Consider the following 25,100-nt stretch of genomic DNA (forward strand, 5'->3'; position numbering starts at 1 on the left):
CCACCATACCATGTATTATTATCATCACCATCACCCATCCCTTCTCCACCATACCATGCATTATTATTATCATCATCATCACCAATGCTTCCTCCACCATTCCATGTATTATTACCATCACCCATCCCTTCTCCACCATACCATGTATTATTACTATCACCCCCCCCCCCTTCTCCACCATACCATGTATTATTACTATCCCCCATCCTTCCTCCACCATACCACGTATTAATATTACTATCACCCCCCCCTCCTCCTCCACCATACCATGTATTATTACTATCACCTCCCCTCCTCCTCCACCATACCATGTATTATTACTATCACCCCCCCCCTCCTCCTCAACCATACCATGTATTATTATTATCCCCCATCCTTCCTCCACCATACTATGTATTATTACTATCACCCACCCCTCCTCCTCCACCATACCATGTTTTATTACTATCACCTATCCTTCCTCCACCATACCATGTATTATTACTATCACCCCCCTCCTCCTCCACCATACCATGTATTATTACTATCACCCCCCCCCCCCCCTCCACCATACCATGTATTATTACTATCACCCCCCTCCTCCTCCACCATACCATGTATTATTACTATCACCCCCCCCCCTCCTCCTCCACCATACCATGTATTATTACTATCACCCCCCTCCTCCTCCACCATACCATGTATTATTACTATCACCCACCCCTCCTCCTCCACCATACCATGTATTATTACTATCACCTATCCTTCCTCCACCATACCATGTATTATTGCTATCACCCCCCTCCTCCTCCACCATACCATGTATTATTACTATCACCCCCCTCCTCCTCCACCATACCATGCATTATTACTATCACCCCCCCTCCTCCTCCACCATACCATGTATTATTACTATCGCCCCCCTTCCTCCTTCACCATACCATGTATTATTACTATCCCCGATCCCTCCTCCACCATACCATGTATTATTACTATCCCCCATACCATGTATTATTACTATCACCCCCTCCTCCTCCACCATACCATGTATTATTACTATCAACCATCCTTCTTCCTCCACCATACCATGTATTATTACTATCACTCCCCTCCTCCTCCACCATACCATGTATTATTACTATCACTCCCCTCCTCCTCCACCATACCATGTATTATTACTATCACCCCCCCTCCTCCACCACACCATGTATTATTACTATCCACCATACCATGTATTATTACTATCACCCCCTCCTCCTCCACCATACCATGTATTATTACTATCACCTATCCTTCTTCCTCCACCATACCATGTATTATTACTATCACCTATCCTTCCTCCACCATACCATGTATTATTACTATCACCCCCTCCTCCTCCACCATACCATGTATTATTACTATCACCCATCCCTCCTCCACCATACCATGTATTATTACTATCACCCCCTCCACCATACCATGTATTATTACTATCACCCCCTCCCCCATACCATGTATTATTACTATCACCCCCTCCCCCATACCATGTATTATTACTATCACCCCCCCTCCTCTTCCAGCGGCAAGAAAGGTCAGTGAGCGCCCATAGCAGAGAAAGCCTCGTTCACGCGGCACACTCCCACAGCTGGCGCTTCTGTGAGGAGGGGCGAAGGTCGCTCCAATAGGAAGCAGCACGTAGGGCACGCACATTCCTGCGCCGAGCTCTGCATCCAGGTTCGGGGGTCACCTCATCTGTATCACAGCACTGAGGGGGAGAGAGTGAGACCGAGAGAGAGAGACCACCATGGCTGCACCGGACCTAGAAAGTCTTCGTATGTCTGGAGCGGGGAAGGCTCTGGCCGTCCTGACCAGCGGGGGAGATGCACAAGGTCAGTGGAAATCACATTATCGTCTTATGTGCAGAGTGTCTGAGCTGTGCCCGGCCTGGAGTCAGCTCTTCCTGTGAGGAGGATGAACACACAGGGCTCTCTTCTACATGTGTGTACAGGAAGATGTGTGCTCCTCTCTTCTACATGTGTGTATACAGGAAGATGCCTGCTCCTCTCTTCTACATGTGTGTACAGGAAGATGCCTGCTCCTCTCTTCTACAGAGAAGATGTGTGCTGAGCCGCTACATGTGCATCCACTTCAGGCAGCCCATAGAAGTAAATGCAGCGGTTGCACTGACAGTCACATGTCAAAATTTGACATGCAATCAGGAATGGCTGCATGGATCTGAGCTCAGATGCTGTGTTTTGGATCTGCACCCGCTCATGCCTGCATGTCAGATTTTGACATGGAACTGTATCCTTGCAGCTGCATTAGCTTCTGTGGGCTGTCTGTGCACTGCTAGGAGGTGGATGTACATGCAGCTGAACATGAAGGAGAGGGCTTAGTGCTTGTCTAAATGAGTCTTAAGGCACCATTCACATAGGCGTTTGGACACACTGCAAAATCAAGCAGCAAGAATCTGAGTCCTGTGGCTTGGATTGACAGCTGTGTGCAGATTGCAGTGGCCACTGAGCACTGTACATTGCAATGACAGACTGCCAGCAGCCACAGTATTTACCTGCGGTGATTGTGGCTCAACAAATAGCCACAGCTGCCGACAGCCTGCCATTGCATTGTTCACACTGTGTGCAGTGAACTGCATTTTTTCCCACACTAGGTCATTGCTAGGGTACATAGATAACAATTGTCCACAACACAGCACTGCTGTGATGCGCAAAATAATGCAGCAGTGGATGATAGTGCGGTACCACCATATTGCTGTGCGGAAATATGAATGAACCTGAAACGACAAACTACAGTGCGATTTTCCATAACGCACATCACACCAACCCCTGTCAGAGCCAGCACTACATTAGCCTGCAAGCTAGTGTGAACATAGCTTATGAAGCTCTGCGATAATACATTCAATGTATGTATTCAACAATACATAATATATGTATACTGTGTGTATGTGTGTGTATATATGTGTGTGTGTGTATATGTATGTGTGTGTGTGTGTGTGTATGTGTATATGTATATATATATATATATATATATATATATATATATATACATACACACACACAGGCATACTTCGATTTACGAATTTAATTCATTCTGTGGGACTTTTTGTTATTTGAAAGATTTGTAAACGGAATAGCCATTTCCCATAGGAATGCATTGAAATCCAATTAGTCCATTCCAAAGGTCAGAAATAAAGTAAATGCTACTAAAATACCGTATGAATTATTTTATCAAGTCATGCAGTATTTTAGTAGTGACAACCATGTGTTCATTTTTCAGCTGTCAGTGGGGTTCCCCACTGACAGCTGAATGTAAAAGAATTGCCGGCAATGTAAAAATAAAAATTAAACAGCGTGGGGTTCCCCCTTCTATCCATACCAAGCCCTTCGGGTCTAGTATGGATTTTGAGGGGAACTCCCACACCCAAATTTTTTCTTTTTTTTTCTTTTTAATTCTTTTTTTGGGTCGGTGGTGGCAGGAGACATCGTGATTGATGTTGGATCTACTGCGGGGGACAGTCTGTTATTTTTCCTTTTAATAAAGGACTTGTCAAAGACATGTCCTTTCTTTTTTCACACTACACTTTTTGTTTTTTTGTGAATGAGTAGCGGGACCATGTACCCCATACTCATTCACATAGAGGGGGGCGGGATCTGAGGGCTGCTCGCTCGTCCCTCCCCTTTCCTGACCTGCTGGACTGCATGCTCGGATAAGGGTCTGGTATGGATTTTTGGGGGGGACCCCAATGCCATTTTTTAAAAAAGGTTTGGCTTGGGAGTTCCCCTCAAAATCCATACTAGACCTGAAGGGCTTGGTATGGATGGGAGGGGGAACCCCATGCGTTTTTAATTTATTATGGTGCTGGTTTTTAAATGTAATTACCGCTTTTTTTTTTTTCTTCACTATAGCTCAGAGATTCAGCTGTCCCTTTCCCCCCAGCTTTCCCCTTTTAGTTTATTCCCCCAAGTTTCTTAAAGAAAAAAGCCAGAAATCACATTTAAAAATTGGCACCTACATACACTTCGTATTGCGAAAAACAATTCGTAAAAAATTTGTAAACTGAGGTATTAATTTCAATGGATTTTCATTCGTAAACCTACCGAAAATTACGTTAACTAAGGCGTTTGTTTTCCTCACAAGGAGTTTAAGTAGCTTAATAGGCTTTTGCAAAATAAATGTTCCCATATTAATTTAAATATACATGTGTATGTAATTTTTTTTTGCTGGGAGCCTGGAAGCAGTGCAGTCCTGGTTGCAATGCTCTGGCTCCTGTACGCTTTCTGCAGCTACTGATCTCCATTCAGGTGTGGACCTTCAGATAGGGGGCTGGCGGAAGTGTCAGTGGATTACGTGGGTGACATCACCATCCATGTGCTCCATTGAGAACTTTCAAGTCCCTCTGCCGCGGTGACAGATGAGACTTGTAGTGTTTTCATTTCACAGATTCCTGTGAATGAACAAACCTGGCTTTGTATGCACAGCCACGCCAATTCCAACTTTACAGGAGCCAGCAGGTAGAAGAACCTCCATAAAGGTAAATAGCCTTCAGTGTGCAGTCCCCCCTCATATTTTCTTGAGCCTGATCTTGATCCAGTGATGTGCACGAGAGCAGCTTTTCCTTCATTGGCTGAGACACAGCAGTGGGAGACATTGGCTTCGGTTTCTGTCAGTCACAGCCAGTGAGGAAGAAGCGGGAGGCAGGGCCGCGCCACGCTCTAGGTGTCTGTCTTGGTCTGGGGGCACTCAGCAGGAGGGGGATGCCATGAGCGCCAGTGGGGAACTTGAGAAAAGGAGGATTGGGGCTTCTCTGTGCAAAACCATTTTTTGTTTAATATTTTTAAAGTGAAACTGAGCAGGGGAAGATCAAGTCCCCTACCCTGCCAGGCAGGCCTGTCCTGTTTAACTCTTAGGACAGGCGGAACTTCAATACACATCCTTTTGGCAGGTAAAAACAACTCTCATATACAGTATGTATATTATCTCCTTAACAACCTCTTAGGACGTGTCTTGTATGTCCAAAGTCTGAAGTGGTTAAAGCGGATCTTTGCCCATACCAACTTGATAAAAATAATGTTCTTTAGAAAGGAATATACATTCCACATTAATAATTATGCTTCCAAAATTAGTGTGTGCTGTAAATTACCTCCAGTATTTCTTCTGTTTTGTCTTGGTGGAGGCTTATTTGTAAAAAATTTTGAAAGCCATTTCAGGAGTGTGGAAATTTGTGAAAAAACTACTTTCCAGGAAATTAATCGGTGTCCCAATCTACTTGTCCCTCATGACAATCTATTTGTCCTGATAAAAATAAATACATTTTAACTAAAAACGTATTTAAATCTGAGCTGCTTTATGGAATGTCTTTGGCTTTTAAAAAGAAAAGGGTCTTTATGGCGACTTAAATGTTTAATATTTTTAACGTTGCGCTGTTTATCTCCTCCTTCCCTCCCTGCCTGTCTCCAGCATCGCACGTGGGGAAGAGCAGGGAGGGGAGAGACCTTGAGGTGTAATGAGTACCGATTGGCTGCTCGTCAGCAAAGGGGTGTGTCGTACTTATCCTTTATCCCTTTCGCTGCCGGAGCCATTTTTACACGTTTAAAAAAATCATTCAAGGCCTGAAGACTATACAAAACCCCCAAATATGATATATTTTCTGAAAGCAGAGACCATAGAGAATAAAATAGCGTTAGTTCCAATTTTTTATGTCACATGATATTATCACAAAGGTCTAGGAAACGCAACATTTCAGTAAAAAATACACTTTAATTAATTTTAGGGCACAAAGAGCAATAAATTATCCAATTTTTTTGTAAAATATAAAAGTGGAGGTTGCATCGAGTAAATAGATATCCAGCATGTCAAACCTTAAATTTGCGTGCGCTCGTGAAATGGCAACAAATTTCAGTACCCTATATTTTCTGTAGGTGATACTTTTAAAGCTCCTTATAGGTCATCAGTTTAGCGATACAGAAGTGGTCTGGTTTCTAGAATTATTGCTCTCGTTCTGGCATACTTGGTGATATGTAACATGTGTATCGCAAATGTCATTTTCATGTGTAGGCACACCAGTACGTGCTTTTACATTTGTGCATCCGTACATATGTGGACGTGTGGGGTCTTGAAAAATTTGGGGGGAAGAGGGCAGTTATATGCTATGGTGCAACTTACATTTTTTTTTTACGTAACTTTTTTATCCCATAGGGAACAAAAAGTCCTCTGTGATAATTTTTGATAACAGGTTCTCTTTTTTGAGACTTCTGGGGTCTAAAAGACCCCGAAAGTCTCCCCTGTGCTCCCCTGAATGTAATGCAGTGCACATCATACTGCATTACATTCTTTCCCGGCCTCGATGGCCAGGAATCTGACAATGGGGACCCGGAAGTGACGTCACATTACTTCCGGGTCAGGACAAGAAGGGAAGGGGGCAGACGTGTCCGCTCTCCTCCCTCCTCTATAACCATATCCTAACATACCACCGGCACCCACTGAACCAGTCCTGGGCCTGCAGATGGGCAAGCGAAGCCCGGGACATATAGGGGGCAGCGGCTGGCACTGTGGGCTGTGTGGAAGCAATCGGGTGGCAGCGCTGCCACCTGACAGGTGGGCCCTGCTGCTTGTCCGCAGCAGGGCTAAAGGCATAAAAAAACTACCTGCCCGCTGCCCAGAACTACATGTCCCGGGTGTCGGACGTTATGAATTGCACATCCCTGCCATTTATTATTCTTACTCTTCACAATAATGTGCCTCTTTGTGTTGATCACATAAAATCCCAGTAAAATACATTTACATTTTTGGTAGTAACATGACAAAATGTGGAAAATTTCAAGAGGTATGAATACTTTTTTTCAAGGCACTGTAGCTATACCTGCAAAAGGGGCCAGCCTAAAGTGATCTAGCAGGACTTAATTTTCTGACTAAGGTTCCACTTTAACCTTTTCTGCGGCGCCCTATAGCAGAAATACTGCTACAGGGTGGCACGGGTGTGCAAAATCACGTATATATACATGATTTAGCATTTCCAGATAGGGGGCGCATTCCTGCCCTACCCGCGCCTGCCATTTGTGGCCGCGGCTGTCAGTCACCAGGTCCCGGCCAGTGATTACCCGCATGCGCCTGGTTATTACTGACAATCACCGACAGGGAGCAGGGCTGCTTTGTTTACTAACAGTCCTCCCTGTTGGTTTGGGCACACTGCTTGTGCGCAGCCATCCAGAGCAGTGTGCCGAAACCAACAGGGAAGAGGACTGTTAGTAAACAAAGCAGCCTTCCTCCCCGTCGGTGATTGTGGGTAATCACCAGGCATCGGCGGGTAGCCATCCAGAACAGTGTGCTTACAGTGAAGCACCCCCCTGACCCATAGTAAACCAATCCCAGCACACAGTTAACCCTTTGATCACCCCTCATGTTAACCCCTTCGTGCCCAGTGCTATTAGTACAGTGTCAGTGCTTTTTTTTAGCACTGATCACTGTATTGGTGTCACTGGGGATGTCAGTGACACCAAGTCAGTTTCCCCAGTGTCAGAATGCCTGCCGCAGTCCCGCTATAAGTTGCTGATTGCCGCCATTGTTGGTAAAAAAAAAAAAATTACAGTAGCTATACCGCCATTTATAACAGCTAGAACTTTCACATAATCCAATTCATTTACACATATTGGGTTTTTTTTGTCATGTCGTAGAATAAATTTTGGCCTAAATTTATGATGAAATTATATTTAAAAAAAAAATAAAAATTTTTTACTGCACATGTTTAATCACTCCCGCGTTGCCCTATAGTAGAAATACTGCTACAGGGTGGCACGGGTGCGCAAAATCACACACACATATACATATGTACACCAGTAATCACATTTAACCCCTTGATTGCCAGGAACACGCTTACATACACAACAAACCTCCATTGCTAGTATAGTATCTGAACGGATCAATATCTTTGATCAGATCAGCACTATACCAGCGTTCACATTAGTATAGTGCCCCAAAAATGCAGCATTATTGGGATCAGCCCCGGTACCTACCAGCACCTGAGTTTAGCCCCTACGCTTACCCCCCCCCCTTTCTCCCCCAGCAAGTGCAGTGTCAGTAGGTCACTGTCACTTGATATATTGCATACAAAACTGCAGTTTTTGCAGAATCAGGCCTGATCTCTGTTAGCACTTGCCGGTAAATTTTTTTTGTAGCAGTTCAAGCAGTCCATGACAACCAGGTGCTCTTTTTTTCCCTTGAATACCTATAAATTCAGTGACCAAAATGTAAATGGAAAGGTACTCTAGTGAAGAGGCCTGCAGGATTCTGAGCATGTCAGATGAGAGCGAAGGGGAAGACTTACTGACACAATCAGTCTCAGAATACGAACCTGTAGACAGCAGCGGCACCCTAATAGCTCAGACAATGGAGAAGAGGTCCTTGCTAAGATCAGGTTTACCCAACCCCGTTCCCAGGTTGCTGAGATGTTACAATCACATGATGACTCTCCTATGCAGCAGAGTGCTAGTTCTAGTGCCACTTTACCTTTTGGTGAACTGGCGAGCACCAGGGGCCTAGTACATCCTGATCTTTCACAAATCAGCACTGCAGTATCACTTGGTGATGTGGCGAATCCCATGAATGCAGTACAAGCTGGTGTGGTGGCGAGCACAAGTATTGTCCCGCAGCCACCAAAAATTCATACACAATCCCGTAGAGCTCCTAGTATCCTTCCGGATGTCCTTGCAAATCCTGATTGTTAGCCCACAAATTCTGCAGCACCCGTCCTCCCCCCCCCCCCCCCCCATTCACTGCCCAACCTGGAAAACAGGTGGAAACAGCAAATTTAAATACTCCCCTTGATATTTTGGAGCTTTTTTTTCACAGATCTGTATGCATTGATTGTGGATCAAAGCAACTTATATGCACAACAGTTTATCGCTGCCAACCCAAGTTCAACCCCTGCCAGACCATTTGCATGGAAACCCATTACGGTTTCCAAATTTACATTTTTTTTGGACCTAACCCTCAACATGGGCATTACTAAAATTAATTGCAGTTGTATTGGTCCACAGACCTGATTCATCATATGCTCGTGTTCTCTGCTGCCATGGCCAGGCATAGATATGAGAGTATAATGTGTTCCATGCATTTCAATGACCACACACTCTGTCGTCCTCTGGGTGACCCTGAATTTGACCGGCTCCACAAAATTCGGCCCCTCGTAAATCACCTTATCCAAAAATTAGCAGATGTCTACTCCCCAGCAAAACATCTGCATTGATGTGTCACTCATTAATTTTTCTGGCCGCCTTGCATTCAAACAATTTCTCCCCAGCAAGGGTGCTAGATATGGGGTCAAGATATATAAGAACTGTGAGAGGGCAACAGGCTATACATATAAGTTTCGGATTTATGAGGGAAAAGATAGTCACGTAGACGCCCCTGATGCCCAGACTACATGGGGAGCAGTGGCAAGATAGTTTGGAACTTGGTGTCATCCTTTTTCCATATGGGTACCACTCATACGTGGACAATTTTTATTCAAGCGTTCCACTATCTAGACAATCTTGGAATCTACGCATGTGGCACCGTGCGACCTAATCGCCGGGGCTTCCCCCAACGATGTGTAAATACCCATTTTAGGGGAAAAAGCCTGCTTGAGAAGTGAGAATGTCATTAAGCTGCAGCACCGACTTGTTTATTCTGACAGCGACAGGGGCTTGCTCTCAGAATATACATAAGTAGGTGTGTGCAGCGCTGTTGGATGAGATTTTTCACCCGCAGTTAAAGAGTAAGTAAGAGCATATATGCCGAACCATGGGGGCCTGGGGTGGCCAGTGGGTGGATGGCCTCTATGGTTCGGCATATATATTTTATAATAAGAAAAAAAAGAACATAGCATATACACCCACCCAACTAGAATCAGCAACATGCTGGTAGATCACTGGACTTTGAGTGGTTATACCAGGATGATGCCTGCAGTTGCAGGCATCATCCTGGTATCGTTTTTTTTTTCAGCTGGCGATCGGCTTTCATGTAAAAGCAATCCTAGTGGCTAATTAGCTGCAGGATTTCTTTTACAATCAGCGGAAAAAGATGCCCCCTCCCCCGCTGCCTTCCACGGCCTTCTTGTGCAGTCTCGTGCCATCAGGGGAACCTGAGAATGCAGCCGGGGGTTTCTGCCAGCTAACCATAGAGTTGATTGGAGACCGGAATGGTGCCAATCATCAGTAGTCTAAGAAATCGAAAGCTATGAGCATTTTATCACTTCAGTTTCACAGGATATAAACAGCGCCATTTGTAAATTGGGAAAGCATCTGATCACACAGATCTTGGTGAGATTAGATAATGTAAGGACAGAGGAGATATCTAGAATCTGACCCCAGATTTCTCAAAAAAGAATATAAGACAACGCCCATTGAAGTTATAGGTGGTATTTGCACTCCCTGTGATAGCATTAAAAGTGATTTAAAAAAAAAAAAAAAAGCACCCCCCCTTGCGTGCGCGAGCGTAGACCCTGTGCCAGTATGTAAACAGCGGTTGCACAATGCATGTGAGGTATCGCCGGAAATGTCAGATAAAGGGCAGTAATTCTAACACTAACCTCCTCAGTAAATCTAGAATGGTAGCTTGTAAAGGCTTTTAAAGCATTGCCTATGGATATTAAAAATTTATGCAGTTTGTCGCCATTGCACAGGGCATGCGCAGTTTTAAAGCATGTCATGTTTGGTATCTATTTACTCGGCATACCATCATCTTTTATACTTTACCAAATAATTGGCCATTATATTGTGCTTTTGTGCATTAAAAGTAAAAAAAGTATTTTTTTTTTAAATTTGCGTTTGAAAAATCGCTGCGCGAGTACTATGTGACATAAAAAATTGTTGTACCCACCATTTTATTCAATAGAGTGTCTGCTTTAAAAAATATATACTGTTTGGGGGTTTAAATTAATTTCCTAGCAAAAAATACAGATTTTTTTCATGTGAACAAAAAGTGTCAGAGAAGGCTTGATCTTCAGGTGGTTAGAAGAGTGAGTGATGTGTGGCATAAACTTCTAATACTGGGCATAGAATGCCCCCACCCCCCTATGACTACTCTTTGGAAAGTAGACACCCCAAACTATTTACTGAGAGGCATGTTGAGTCAATAGAAGAATTTATTTTTTAGCACAAGTTTCTGAAAAATGACAAAAAAAATAGTTTTTTTACACAAAATTGTCACTTAATTGATTTATTGCTCACACATGCCATGGGTATATGTGGAATTACTGTCCAAAATACATTCTGCTACGTCTCCCGAGTATGGGGGTACCACATGTGAGAGGCGTTTTGGCAGTCTAGCCAAGTACAGGGCCCCGAAATCCAATCGGCACCTTCAGGCTTTTAAAGGGCTTTATTTCCTCATTACACTTCCAGACTACCTATCACAGTTTCGGAGGCCCTAAAATACCAGGATAGCTCCAACCCCCCCCCAAATGACCCCTCTTTGGAAAGTAGACACCCCAAGGAATTTGATAAGAAGCATGGTGAGTATTTTTCAGATCTCATTTATTGCCACAAGTTTTTGAAAAATGAAGAAAAAACAAAAATATACATTCTTTTCTTTTTCAAAACCTTGTGAGAAAAAAATAGATCTTCAAAATACTCACCATGCCTCCTTTTTAAATTCTTAGGGTGTCTACTTTACATAAGGAGGTCATTTGGGCGTGGGGGGGGGGGGGGTTGGAGCTATCCTGGCATTCCAGGGCCTCCGAAACTGTGATAGGTAGTGAGGAAGTGAAATGAGGAAGTTACACACCTTCAGGCTTTCAAAGTGGTCATTGGATTTCAGGCTCCTGTATGTGGCTAGGCTCCCGAAAAGTCTCACAAATGTGGTACTCCACATAATTAATTCCACATATACCCATGGCTTGTGTGAGCAATATATCATACAAGTGACAACTTTGTGTAAAGTAAAAAATGTGTTTTGTCATTTTCCAAAAATTTGTGGAAAATAAATAAATCTTCCATGGACTCCAATATGCCTCTCAGCAGATAGCTTAGGGTGTCTACTTTCAGAAAAGGGGTCATTTGGGGGTGTTTGTACTATCCTGGTATTTTAGCACCTTTAAGAAATGTGATGGGCAGTCAGAAAGTAAAAGCTGTGTAAATTTCATTATCTATACCATAGTTTGTAGATGCTATAACTTTGACAATAAAAATAAAAAAAAAGTTAGCCTCCCCACCCCCATATACACAGACGTTTCTGTTCGGTTTTTGGCCACATGCATTCTGAATTTTCGGTATCGATTTGGGCACCAGAATTTTCATTTCGTTGCACAACTAACCTTATGCCATACTTCTGCATCATTCTCTCCTGTAGTACACTCTATAGGTTCTCAGTAGTAAAGTGGCCTAGTTCAAAGCAGTGAATGACTTGAATTAACTGAATTGTTATCATTGTATTTTATATTTCAGGAATGAATGCTGCAGTTCGTGCTGTTACTCGCATGGGTATTTATGTTGGTGCTAAAGTGTTTCATGTATATGAGGTATGTTTTTGTTTTGCTTTTTTAATGTTAAGTGCAGAGCATTAATTTAAAGCATCAATAAGCAGCTTGCTTAGAATGTCAGCTATCAGTAGGGATGCAGCAACATTTCGGTGGCTGAAACGTTTCAGCCGAAAATACCCCTATTGGCTGATATGAAAATAAGCACCAATACAGGTGCCGAAAATAGCCCCGCTGCCGCCCGGTTGTTCTCAGCCTTACCTAAGAACCCTTCCAATGATCCCAGCACTGGACACACAGATCAGTGAAGGAAAGATGGCCTCCACTCATCCCTATGCCCTTGGAGGACCGGAGCGACTTCATTACGTCACTTCTGGCGCCTTGTAAACAAGGCTTTTTTTTGTTGTTTTTTCTTTTTTTTTAAAGCACTAGATCAGGGTTCCTCCAGAGGTTGCCAGGGGTTCCTTGAGCAATTTTTGCCTCTCATGTAAGTTCACACTGACACCATTGATCTTTTTAGCTATCAGTAAGGGGGTAATTCTTCCCAATGACCACAAGTGTAAGGAGCATTCTTCCCACTGACCATCACACTAATGTATCATGAATTGTAGATAGTCATTTTTGAGCAGGGGCTGCCTGATACCGGAAGGTTTGGTCAAGGGTTCCTCTGCGTTGAAAAGGTTGAGAAAGGCTGCACTAGATCAATGCTTTTTTTTTTTTTTTTTTTTTCTTTTTTTTGTCTAATGCTTTACATTGAAGAGGAGAGATGTGGGGTCTTATTGACCCCATATCTCTCCGTAAAGAGGAACTGTTACTGCTTATTTCTATCACAAGGGATGTTTGCATTCCTTGTGATAGGAATAAAATTGATTAAAGAAAAAAAAATTATAATAAAAAACAAAAATGTTTAAAGTGCCCCCATCCCCCTGTGCTCAAACGCAGTGGTGAATGCATGCATAGGCCACGCATATCTAAATGGTGTTCAAAGCACACATGTATGGTATCGCCGCAAACATCAGAGCAAGAGCAATATTTCTAGCACTAGACCTACTCTGTAACGTTAAACTGGAAACTTGTAAAAATCACCCATGGAGATTTTTAAGTACCATAGTTTGGTACCATTCCACGAGCGTGTTTAATTTTAAAGCATGAAATGTTGGGTAGCTATATACTCGGCGTAACATCGTTTCTCATATTTTACAAAAAATTGGGGCATATACAGTCAGGTCCATAAATATTGGGACATCAACACAATTCTATTTTTGGCTCTATAAACCACCACAATGGGTTTGAAATGAAACAAACAAGATGTGCTTTAACTGCAGACTGTCAGCTTTAATTTGAGGGTATTTACATCCAAATCAGGTGAACGGTGTAGGAATTACAACAGTTTGCATATGTGCCTCCCACTTGTTAAGGGACCAAAAGTAATGGGACAATTGGCTTCTCAGCTGTTCCATGGCCAGGTGTGTGTTATTCCCTCATTATCCCAATTACAATGAGCAGATAAAAGGTCCAGAGTTCATTTGAAGTGTGCTATTTGCATTTGGAATCTGTTGCTGTCAACTCTCAAGATGAGATCCAAAGAGCTGTCACTATCAGCGAAGCAAGCCATCATTAGGCTGAAAAAACAAAACAAACCCATCAGAGAGATAGCAAAAACATTAGGCGTGGCCAAAACAACTGTTTGTAACATTCTTAATAAGAAGGAACGCACCGATAAGCTCAGCAACTCCAAAAGACCCGGAAGACCACGGAAAACAACTGTGGTGGATGACCGAAGAATTCTTTCCCTGGTGAAGAAAACACCCTTCACAACAGTTGGCCAGATCAAGAACACTCTCCAGGAGGTAAGTGTATGTGTGTCAAAGTCAACAATCAAGAGAAGACTTCACCAGAGTGAATACAGAGGGTTCACCACAAGATGTAAACCATTGGTGAGCCTCAAAAACAGGAAGGCAGATTAGAGTTTGCCAAACGACATCTAAAAAAGCCTTCACAGTTCTGGAACAACATCCTATGGACAGATGAGACCAAGATCAACTTGTACCAGAGTGATGGGAAGAGAAGAGTATGGAGAAGGAAAGGAACTGCTCATGATCCTAAGCATACCACCTCATGAGTGAAGCATGGTGGTGGTAGTGTCATGGCGTGGGCATGTATGGCTGCCAATGGAACTGCTTCTCTTGTATTTATTGATGATGTGACTGCTGACAAAAGCAGCAGGATGAATTCTGAAGGGTTTCGGGCAATATTATCTGCTCCTATTCAGCCAAATGCTTCAGAACTCATTTTACGCCGCTTCACGGTGCAGATGGACAATGACCCAAAGCATACTGCAAAAGCAACCAAAGAGTTTTTTAAGGGAAAGAAGTGGAATGTTATGCAATGGCCAAGTCAATCACCTGACCTGAATCCGATTGAGCATGCATTTCACTTGCTGAAGACAAAACTGAAGAGAAAATGCCCCAAGAACAAGCAGGAACTGAAGACAGTTGCAGTAGAGGCCTGGCAGAGCATCACCAGGGATGAAACCCAGCGCCTAGTGATGTCTATGCATTCCAGACTTCAGGCTGTAATTGACTGCAAAGGATTTGCAACCAAGTATTAAAAAGTGAAAGTTTGATTTATTATTATTCTGTCCCATTACTTTTGGTCCCTTAACAAGTGGGAGGCACATATGCAAACTGTTGTAATTCCTACACCGTTCACCTGATTTGGATGTAAATACCCTCAAATTAAAGCTGACAGTCTGCAGTTAAACATCTTGTTCGTTTCATTTCAAATCCATTGTGGTGGTATATAGAGCCATAAATGTTAGAATTGTGTCGATGTCCCAATGTTTATGGACCTGACTGTATTTGGCTTTTTTTTTCATTAAAGTGTACTTTTTTTTTTTTCTAAAAAATTGATTTTTAAAAACTGTCCATTTCGGTAAAGTGCATCCTGAATTTTTGGTTTCAGCACCAGAATTTTCATTTCATTTTCACCTCTAGCTATACAGTACTGAGTCGCTGGCTGGCAAGGTTGTGAACAGTATGTATGTGTCACCAATGTTTCTCACAGACACATGAAAGGGGCTCCAGGTTTATTGTTGATGTGGAATTTTAATAAATTCTCTTCGGGGTCCTGGAGCCTGGAGGCTTTGTAGAGCTTTGGATGGGATAAAGCCCTCATTTCTAGGTCCACATTTTGCCTGGTAGCCAGAACTTATTATTATTCTCAGCTGTCTACATGCCCATACATCTGAGAACTGACTGATGCAGGGCTCTCTTTTTCTTTCACTCTCTCCTATCGGAATCCGCTGCTTTGTGAAGAGTCTGACTGAACACTAAGGTACCAGAACTGCCTGTGTGTATTGGACAAGCAAATGTTTTGTTTCATGCTATGGTCTTGCTGTGCAAAGCCCTCCTGGATTGAAAGCTGCTGCCATGCTAATTAAAAGTGCAGAAAACACTTGCTTTGGCTGTCTTTGGTTATTCATGCATGTTTTACGGCTGCTAATATACACTGTTAAGCCATAACATTATGACCACCCAACATAATCCTGTCGAGGCATGAACACCACTAGACCTCTGAAAGTGTGCTGTGGTATCTGGTACCAAGCCATCAGTAGCAGATCCTTTATGTGCTGTGAGTTGCAATGTGAAGACTCCATGGATGAGACTTGTTTGTCCAACACATCCAGCGAATGCTTGATTGGATGGAGATCTGAACAATTATACACTAATCAACACCTCAAACTCATTGATGTGTTCTTCAAGCCATTTTTAAATTCATCAGACCTGGTCACCTTCTTCCATTGCTTCGTGGTCCAGTTCTAATGTTCATGTGCCCATTGTAGGTGCTTTTGGCTGTGGACATGGGTGGACTTGGGCACCCTCTCTGGTCTGTGGCTACGCAGCCCATGCACAGCAAACTGTGATGCACTGTGTGTTCTGACACCTTTTTATAAGAGTCAGTATTATGTTTTTTAGCAATTTGAGCTACAGTAGCTCATCTTTTGGATCTGTATACACAGGCTAGCCTTCATTCACCACATGTATTGATGAGCCTTGGCCACTCATGACCATTTTGCTGGTTTTCCTTCCTTGGACCACTTTTGGGAGGTCCTGATCACTGCAGACCGGGAACATGCCACAAAAGCTGCCGTTTCAGAGATGCTGTCAACATGTTGTCTAGCCATTACAATTTGGCTCTGGTCAAAGTTGCTGATGTGCTTTTGCTTGCCAGGTTTTTTTTTTTTCGTTTTCTGATTTCAAAGCATCAACTTCAGTGACAACATGGTCAATGCTGCCTTATATATCCCACCCACTTTCAGGTGCCATTGTAATGAGATGATCAAGGTTATTCACTTTACCTGTCAGTGGTCATACAATTATGGATGATCAGTGTATGAATATATACTTACAGTACACTCTCGCTTACACATTTTCCCAAAATTGACCACTTGAGATATATCAAATTATATAAACACATGCATTATAGCACATTGTATTTAACCACCTCCCGTCCGACCCATGTATATAAACGGCTGGACGGTGGCACTGCAGGGTCGGGTGGCCGTTTATAAACGGCCTCTCCGCAACCTGCTTGTGCGCGCTCCCTGGGAGCGCGCAGCACCGCGATCCGGTGCCCGCTGTGTCCTCCGGACACAGTGGAACACCGATCGTCTGAAGGGACCTCTGTGTGAGGTCCCGATCATGTGGTCACTGATTGGCCAATCAGTGATCACATGCAGAGTGACTTGTGACATCATTGCTTACTACGTGTGAAATCTGTGAATGATCACAGAGGTCACATGGTACAAGGCTATTCACAACAGCCTTGTACCATGCGACAAGCTGTGACCAATCACAGCTCACACAATAGTTCTCAAGGGCTGCAAGAATGCAGCTAGAGAGAAGGAGAAATTATTGCTTTTACAGCCTTTATGGGTGTAAAAGCAATCGGTGTACACAAAAAAAAAAATCTTCATCACCCCCCACAAGTAATACAGTGTCACCATGGTGACACTGCACTGCTAGGCTGGCAGTATGTTAAAAGAAAAAAAAAAGAAACATAAATAATAATATAAAAAAAGTAAAAATGTTTTTTAAAAATTATAATTTTTGGTTATAAACTAATTTTGGGTTATTTATTTATTTTTATTTATTTTTTTACTAAAAAGATAACGGAATAAATTTTGGCCAAGATTTATGAAGGAAGATTATTTTTTTGCAAAATTTTATAAGAAAAACACTTTTTTTCAAAATTTTTGGACTTTTTCATTTACATAGCAAAAAAAATGTCATTCAAAGTGTGATAGCACTGAAAGCTGAAAATTGGCCTGGACAGGAAGGGGGTAAAAGTGTCCGGACTGGAAGTGGTTAAAGCAGACCTCATCCCTAATCCCCTCCTTTCTCAAAATAACAAACTGTTTTTTATTATTTTTACCTTTATATTAAGGGAATTCTTCCACTATTTCCTAGGTTCTTACCTAAAATGATGTTTCACTTCCGCAGCATCCTGGTATACCCACGTCACACATCCCAGGGAGGCACCAAGTATCCTACTGCACATGCTCCGTGGCTGCCATTAGGGGGTCTGGCTTTCTCTTCCTAATAGTTGCAGCCAGCACTCTGATTTTCCGCTGCCAATGTGTGTCATCAGGAGGTTGGCTGCATGAACCCAGAAGAGACAGCTGGCCTACTGATGACGTCCACAGATAAAAATGATGGAGTGGAATACGGCACACAATGTAAACCCTGACAAATGTCTCTTAATTGCTTTAATTTCGTTCTGTTTGATAGGAGCTGGAGGTATTTTGTTTTATCTGTTTATCTCTTCAGAATTTCTGAGCTGTCCTGTGTCCTCTGTACACTTCTGTGTAATCCCTAGTTCTTATCTTGGGTTATAGAATGATTAGCCTTTATGTTGTGTGTCATAGTATGAATGTGTGTTTTTAAGCAGTTGAGTTTCAGAGCTATATTTTAACAGAAGTCTACCATTTCAGCAATTACTTTACTACTGATACTGAAATGAGGCATATGTGTTTTTTGGGACAAACAAAGCTTTTGTTCCGTGGTGTCCTTCAGGATGCATTTAAACAGCAAGTATATACAGTTTTGAAATTTGATAAACCTGTGTAAAAAGCTAATGGACCCTTTTGCAGTTTAATTATTTTGCTAGCTGACCCTTATAATGTAATTATTAAAAGTTGTATTGCAAATCCCGGCATTCATAGTGGCTTGACTGAAGTGTAAAATAATGCTCTACCTAGAAGAAGCCGTACTCCCAGATATTCCAATGTAAATACCAAGTGTTTGAAAACATGCCTAATATGAACTTGGAAAGCAGCTAAACCCAGGCACTTTATGATGGTAGTGCATCCTTAAGCTTAAACACTATTTGAATGCAATCTAGATTTACACTATATTGCCAAAAGTATTGGGACGCCTGCTTTTACATGCACATGAATTTTAATGGCATCCCAGTCTTAGTCCGTAGGGTTCAATATTGAGTTGGCCCACTCTTTGCATCTATAACGGCTTCAATTCTTCAGGAAAGGCTGTCCACAAGGTTTAGGAGTGTGTCCATGGGAATGTTTGACCATTCTTACAGAAGTGCATTTGTGAGGTGAGGCACTGATCTTGGAGGGAAAGGCCTGGCTTGTAGTCTCCGCTCTAATTCATCCCAACGGTGTTCTGTCGGGTTGACGTCAGTACTATGCAGGCCAGTTCCTCCACCCCAAACTTGCTCATCCATGTCTTTATGTACCTTTCTTTGTGCACTGGTGCGCAGTCATGTTGGAACAGGAAGGGGCAATCCCCAAACTGTTTCCACAAAGTTGGGAATGAAATTGTCCAAAATGTCTTGGTATGTTGACGCCTTAAGAGTTCCCTTCACTGGAACGAAGGGGCCAAGCCCAAACCCTGAACAACAATCCCACACCATAATGCCCCCTCCACCAAACTTTACACTTGACACAATGCTGTCAGGCAAGTGCTGTTCTCCTGGCAACTGCCAAACCCTTCTTTTCAAATTGAGGATGAAAACTTTAGAACCAGTTGGACTCAAGTCCTGGATGAAGCTTCATTAAAACTAATGGGACTCATAGTGGAACACAAGAAACAACACCTTGAAACTCTTATTAATGAAATTACACAGTGTCAACATAACATAGAAAGATTCCGGAACCATCCAGATTTTCAAGCAAGAGAAACCAAAATGACCAGAAATCTGAATAATTTGGAAGAAGATTTTATGAAAACAAAAAAAATCTAAATTTTTAAGGGATAAATCTGGTTACGAGGCGAGCATAGTTTATATATTGATTACTCCAGGATCACAGAGCAAATCTAATATCTCTGGAAGGCATAAGCATTCCATCCTCAGGACTGCCTCTGTCAGTTGCAACTCCCAAGAGGGTCAGCTTTTTGGAGACTGAAGGAGAAGCAACTTGTGCCTCCTCATCCACATCAGCCACAAAGGACAGACAGAGGAAAGTGATGGACACCTTCTCAGAGGATAGTGACTCCCCCCAGCCAAAACCGTATCATCCCCCCCAAAGACAAGGAAAAAGGGGGGGGAAAATGGCTACAAAAAAGAAAAGAATAAGAAGAAACATCGGGGTAACAGGAAGTTATACCAGTCCTCAGTAAACTTGGTTCTGTATTACTCCAACTATGTATTATCAATGGAGGAACAGGCAGTGTTATCAATAGGTTTAAACTTTGCACCATCACAGGACTTTGACCTGTTTTCCACACGCCTTAATGTAAACAACTTTGCGTGACGTCTCTCTCAAAAAACATTTTATACACATAAACACAAATTCTGCCACGAGCCCAACAGTGTCCAGAGACATACCGGAACGAATTTGATTTCCAGGACTTCTGCCTCATACATGATATGAGTTCTCTGGACATTCAAGGCTACTCAGGGATTCTCACAGCAGAAAAGAACAAGATACCAAAATGTCTAAATGCCACATTGACACAACGCTCTGATTTTTATCCAGTACATTCAAGGAGTGAGAACTTGGATCTTTTCCAAAAACTTGTCATAAGAGAGTTAGTCTCCTTAGCGTGACAGATAGAAAAATCCCTGTGACAAATCCCAATTTAAATCAAAACTAAAAGATGATCCTTCAACCCCTGAAGGAAAACTCCTCCAAAATTACCATCAAAGAAGCAGATAAAGGGGGAGCGGTGGTAGTACTAAACTCCATCGACTATCCTCAAGAAGCACTGCGCCAACTAACTGACAGACAAGTATATGAGCCCCTCAGCATGGATCCCACCCCCTTGTACAGACAATAATTGGATAGCCTCACACGAGAAGCCATCAGTTTGGACTTATAACCAGATGAAGCAAAAACACTTGTGCCGGAGTCTCCAGTGTTATCCATCTTCCATCATTTGCCTAAAGTGCATAAGACAGAATCACCCTTAAAGGGAAGGCCTATTCTTGCAAGCATAGGCTCCCTTGGAGACCCTTTGGGGAATCTCATGGACAGTTTCAGATCCGTGGTTTTCTCAACGTGGTACTGTAACTAATACCAAAGCATAATGCGATAATTTCCCAATATTTGCCCATTTTGTATGTTGACCCCGATTACAAAAACATACTTTCCAATGATGTGAAGTTTTTGTTGCCAGATGAGCTAAGACAATAGGCAATATGATTTCACCTAGCCTGTTTCTTTCAAGACAGCCTGAACGCACATGACTACACACCACAGGTTTTTTTTTTTAATGTAAGACCACACAGTGTTCCAGTTGTCATTTTGTTGGGGATCCTCATACAGTCACCTCATATACCAATGGCAATGACCATCATATCAGACAACTTGTCAACTGTCAGACTAGATATGTAATTTATGTCATAACCTGCAGGATATGTAATGTGCAATACGTGGGTCAAACAACCAGAGGCTTATGTGACAGAATGCAGACCATATAGCTAACAGTAGAACAAAGAAACCAATATCTCTAGACACTTCAGAATACATCATAACTCAGATATTCAATCCCTTAGAGTACAGGTCATGGAAATCATATAGTACAGGTCATAGATCTAAATAGCAGAGGAGGGAATAGTTTTTCTCCTCCCTGTGACCAAGCATGGCCGGAGCGGCGGCTGAGGCCCACCACCACACGGAGTCCTTGCCTGACTCCTGGGGATCAGTTTGAGTGGCATTCACCCCATCACACACTACCAAATCTCTGGAGTAACTTGGGACTCTGCTCCCTTCTCTCTTCTCTGCTGGCAGGGTGATTTATAATCTACAGCCAGCCTTGAGCAGTGCCAGACGCTCTCAAACAGTTCCTAACGGCCAAACCCAGACACATTTATCAGATTGCCAGACAGAGAAATGTGATTCATCACTTTAGAGAACACAGCTTCACTGCTCTAGAACCCAGTGGCGGTGTGCTTTACGCCACTTCATCCGACACTTTGCATTGCACTTGGTGATGTATGGCTTGGATGCAGCTGCTCGGCCATGGAAACCCATCCCACTATGCACTGTTGTTTTGCTAATCTGAAGGCCACATGAAGTTTGGAGGACTTTAGCTATTGACTGTAGACAGTTGGTGACTTCTGCGCACTGTGCGCTTCAGCATGCTCTGACCCGTTCTGTCATTTTACGTGACCTACCACGTCGTGGCTGAGTTGCTGTTATTCCCAGTTGCTTCAACTTTTGTTATAATACCACTAGCACTTGACACTGGAATATATAGTAGCAAGGAAGTTTCACGGATGGACTTATTGCACAGATGGCAACCTATCACGGTACCATGCTTGAATTCACTGAGCTCCTGAAAGTGACCCATTCTTTCACAAATGTTTGTAAAAGCAGTCTGCATGCCTAGGTGCTTGAATTTTTATATACCTGAGGCCATGGAGGTGATTGGAACATCTGAATCCAATGATTTGGAGGGGTGTCCACATACGTTTGGCAATATAGTGTACCTGGCTTTTTTGTCTTGGCTTTTTAAACACACTCTATCTTAAAGACATGGCCAAACCAAAGAAATACATTTCAGACCAAAGAGCATTTTGAAAGGATATGGGAAGTGCAAACATGCAGGCTATCTTATTAGGCAGCACTTAAACCAAGCAAAGTTCATTCTTTTGTGTTAAACCCAGCTGAACATTTCATTGAATCTGAAAAGTTAGTTATTGAGACAAAAAAACAGGAAAGATATATCACTGTGCATGTACCTGTAATAATTTGAAACTTAATTTGCACCTGCTTATATGTAGCTTCTTTTATGGTTTGCTGTTATGGTATTAGAGAATTTGTATGATGTCTGTTTTTTACACATTACACAAAGGCGTCAATTTTTTTAAAATAAAACAATAGCATCTAGCAAAGTGTTCTTTTATTATAGGCAGTAGGAAAAAATAGCTTTCTGTTTTGTAGATGGAGCTGAGGAGCATAGGTAATACACATCTTTGTAACGAGATACATTGTAACAATTTTAGAGTGAATGAGCCAGTTCGGGCCTGCTCACATGGGCATCCTCATTCCTATTTGCAGGGGATCGGTGCACAGATCCTCTGCTGAATCTGAGCCATATGGTCTGGATGTCACTTTTGTGGACATTTACGTCCATTCAGTCTTTTTCTACCACAGGCGCCTGTTAGGTGAATAGGCCAGCAGATGTAACAGGACATGGGTCTGTTTACATGGGAACAGTTGTGTGAAAAGGACCAATGGTTACGCTTGTTTGCCAATTCCCTTTAGCATTCTCTAGAACTGTTTCATTGTATTTCTTGCTACAAAGCTGTATGTATTTTTTCTGTGAGTCTCATCTCCATTTACTGGCCATAATGTAGTATTTTGCTATGTACCATAATAAAAGAACAATATAGGAAAAATAAGCAAACAGGTACACTGCAAATATTTGGATGTTCTGCACATCATACTTTTTATGTTTATTACCTTGTAAGATATTGGGAAAATAAACAAATCCAATGAATAGTTTTATTTCATTGTCAACTCTCTCTTAAACATACATCATTATACATACAGTAAGTATGTGTGATTCTAACTGAAACTGTGACTGTAAAGGAGTCTAGGCAGTGATGTATCATCCATGAGTGCAACGTGTGCGGTGCTCATAGGTCCCGAGGGGAGGGGGGCCCCACTGGCTCCTTGGGTTGGCCAGTGGGCGAATTCGGTGGGATGCGTCAGTGGGTGGGCCCTGCAGAATGTTGCTGTCCAGGCCTAAAGCTGTGTAAGGGGCCCCAGAATTTCTGGTGGCTGCCCATCCTGCTTCTGTATGATTATCCACCCTCCCTCTCCGCTCTCTCCAGCGCTTCACTCAGTGTGCTCCAGTGTTACTTCGAGGAATTTTACAGGGGAGGAAGAGGAGCTGGCTGACAAGTGCTGTGATGGGAGTAAATGTGAGGCTGGGAGCTCATTGCCCCAGATTGGAGATCCCACCTGGATGGATTCCAGCAGCACAAGTCCATTCTGCAGGATGCAGGGTGGTAAGTTGGTGGAGTTTTGCAAGCTGCTGGGAGAGACTTCTTTGCAGTGACTTGAGGAAGGGGGTTGAGATGGCAGGAAGGGTTTGGGGGGGGGGGGGGGTGAGAGTAATGTCTACAGTGGGTTGAGAGGCCATCTGTCAAGTAAGCATTCCACACCCAAGATTTGTTAAGCACTCTAACCACACACCCTTATGCCACGCCCAATATTTAGCACAATTTAAACCACACCCACTCGTCACCACCATTTTTATCTTTCTCGATGCCTAGGGCCCATTTTTGATCTTGCACAGGGGCCCGCTGATTTCATTATACGCCTCTGAGTCTACGGCTATGAGGTTTTGTGTATCTAGGCAAGGAGACCAAAGTTTTGGATCATGTTTTGTTTGCACTCTTGAGCTGCATAGATTAATTTGCAAAGAGGAAGTGTTTGGGTAATTCTTTTCCAGCCCCTTAAAGTTGGGTATTTTGTTTTTTGTTTTTTTTTTTAATCCCAGATTAGGACTATAACTTGCTTTGCATAGAAGAAGAGGCAAAGGCTTGGCTTTATACAGCTATATTTCAGTTTTCAAAATATCCCAAAAAACACCAGTCTGGGCTACAAATATCTTATAACGTAAGGAGGTCAATAATTTAAATTGGTGACTTCAGGACAACAGGGTCTCACTTTGTGGCAGTTAGCATTTAAGAGCAAGTTAGGAATACAGTAAAGCTGGCCATAGATGGTTCGGATCTTAGTCGGTTCAGCAGGGACTGGCTGAGGTTCAAACTATCTATGGGCAGGCTGATTGTACCCAAATCGATATTTGTACGACTTGGGTACAACCTGCCTGTTGGATTTTTCATGCAATTATTGCCAATGGCTATAGCCGCTAGCAATAATCACTGTGTTCTCCTTGCGGGGTTGACTGACTGCGTTGATGGGGGAATCGAACGATTTTTCTTTTCTGCAAGCTATGGTTGCTGGAAAGAATATCATATTATCTAGGGTTGGCTTAAGTCCCCTACATCTGAACGTTCATGTTGAGAACTTTCAAGGATGTGAACATGTGTTTTGCACGTCCAATCATGTAAAGCTACAGTCAGGTCCATAAATATTGGGACATCGACACAATTCTAACATTTTTGGCTCTATACACCACCACAATGGATCTGAAATGAAACAAACAAGATGTGCTTTAACTGCAGA

General features: G+C 42.7%; 1 protein-coding gene across 1 annotated transcript in view; it reads left to right on the top strand.

Annotated features, from left to right (window-relative positions):
- Nucleotides 1-1,581: 1,581 nt before the first annotated feature.
- LOC149456630 (ATP-dependent 6-phosphofructokinase, liver type) overlaps nucleotides 1,582-25,100 on the top strand; it is a 140,591-nt gene continuing 117,072 nt past the window's right edge. The window contains exons 1-2 of the mRNA XM_089684705.1: nucleotides 1,582-1,850; nucleotides 12,399-12,472. Coding sequence (XP_089540831.1) covers nucleotides 1,766-1,850; nucleotides 12,399-12,472 — 159 coding nt within the window. The 5' untranslated portion in view covers nucleotides 1,582-1,765. The remainder of the gene's footprint in view (nucleotides 1,851-12,398; nucleotides 12,473-25,100) is intronic.

This window comes from Staurois parvus, unplaced genomic scaffold, assembly GCF_062004578.1.
Source record: "Staurois parvus isolate SC_StPar_1 unplaced genomic scaffold, SC_StPar_1.0 ptg000353l, whole genome shotgun sequence".
In the NCBI taxonomy this organism is placed as follows: Eukaryota; Metazoa; Chordata; class Amphibia; order Anura; family Ranidae; genus Staurois; species Staurois parvus.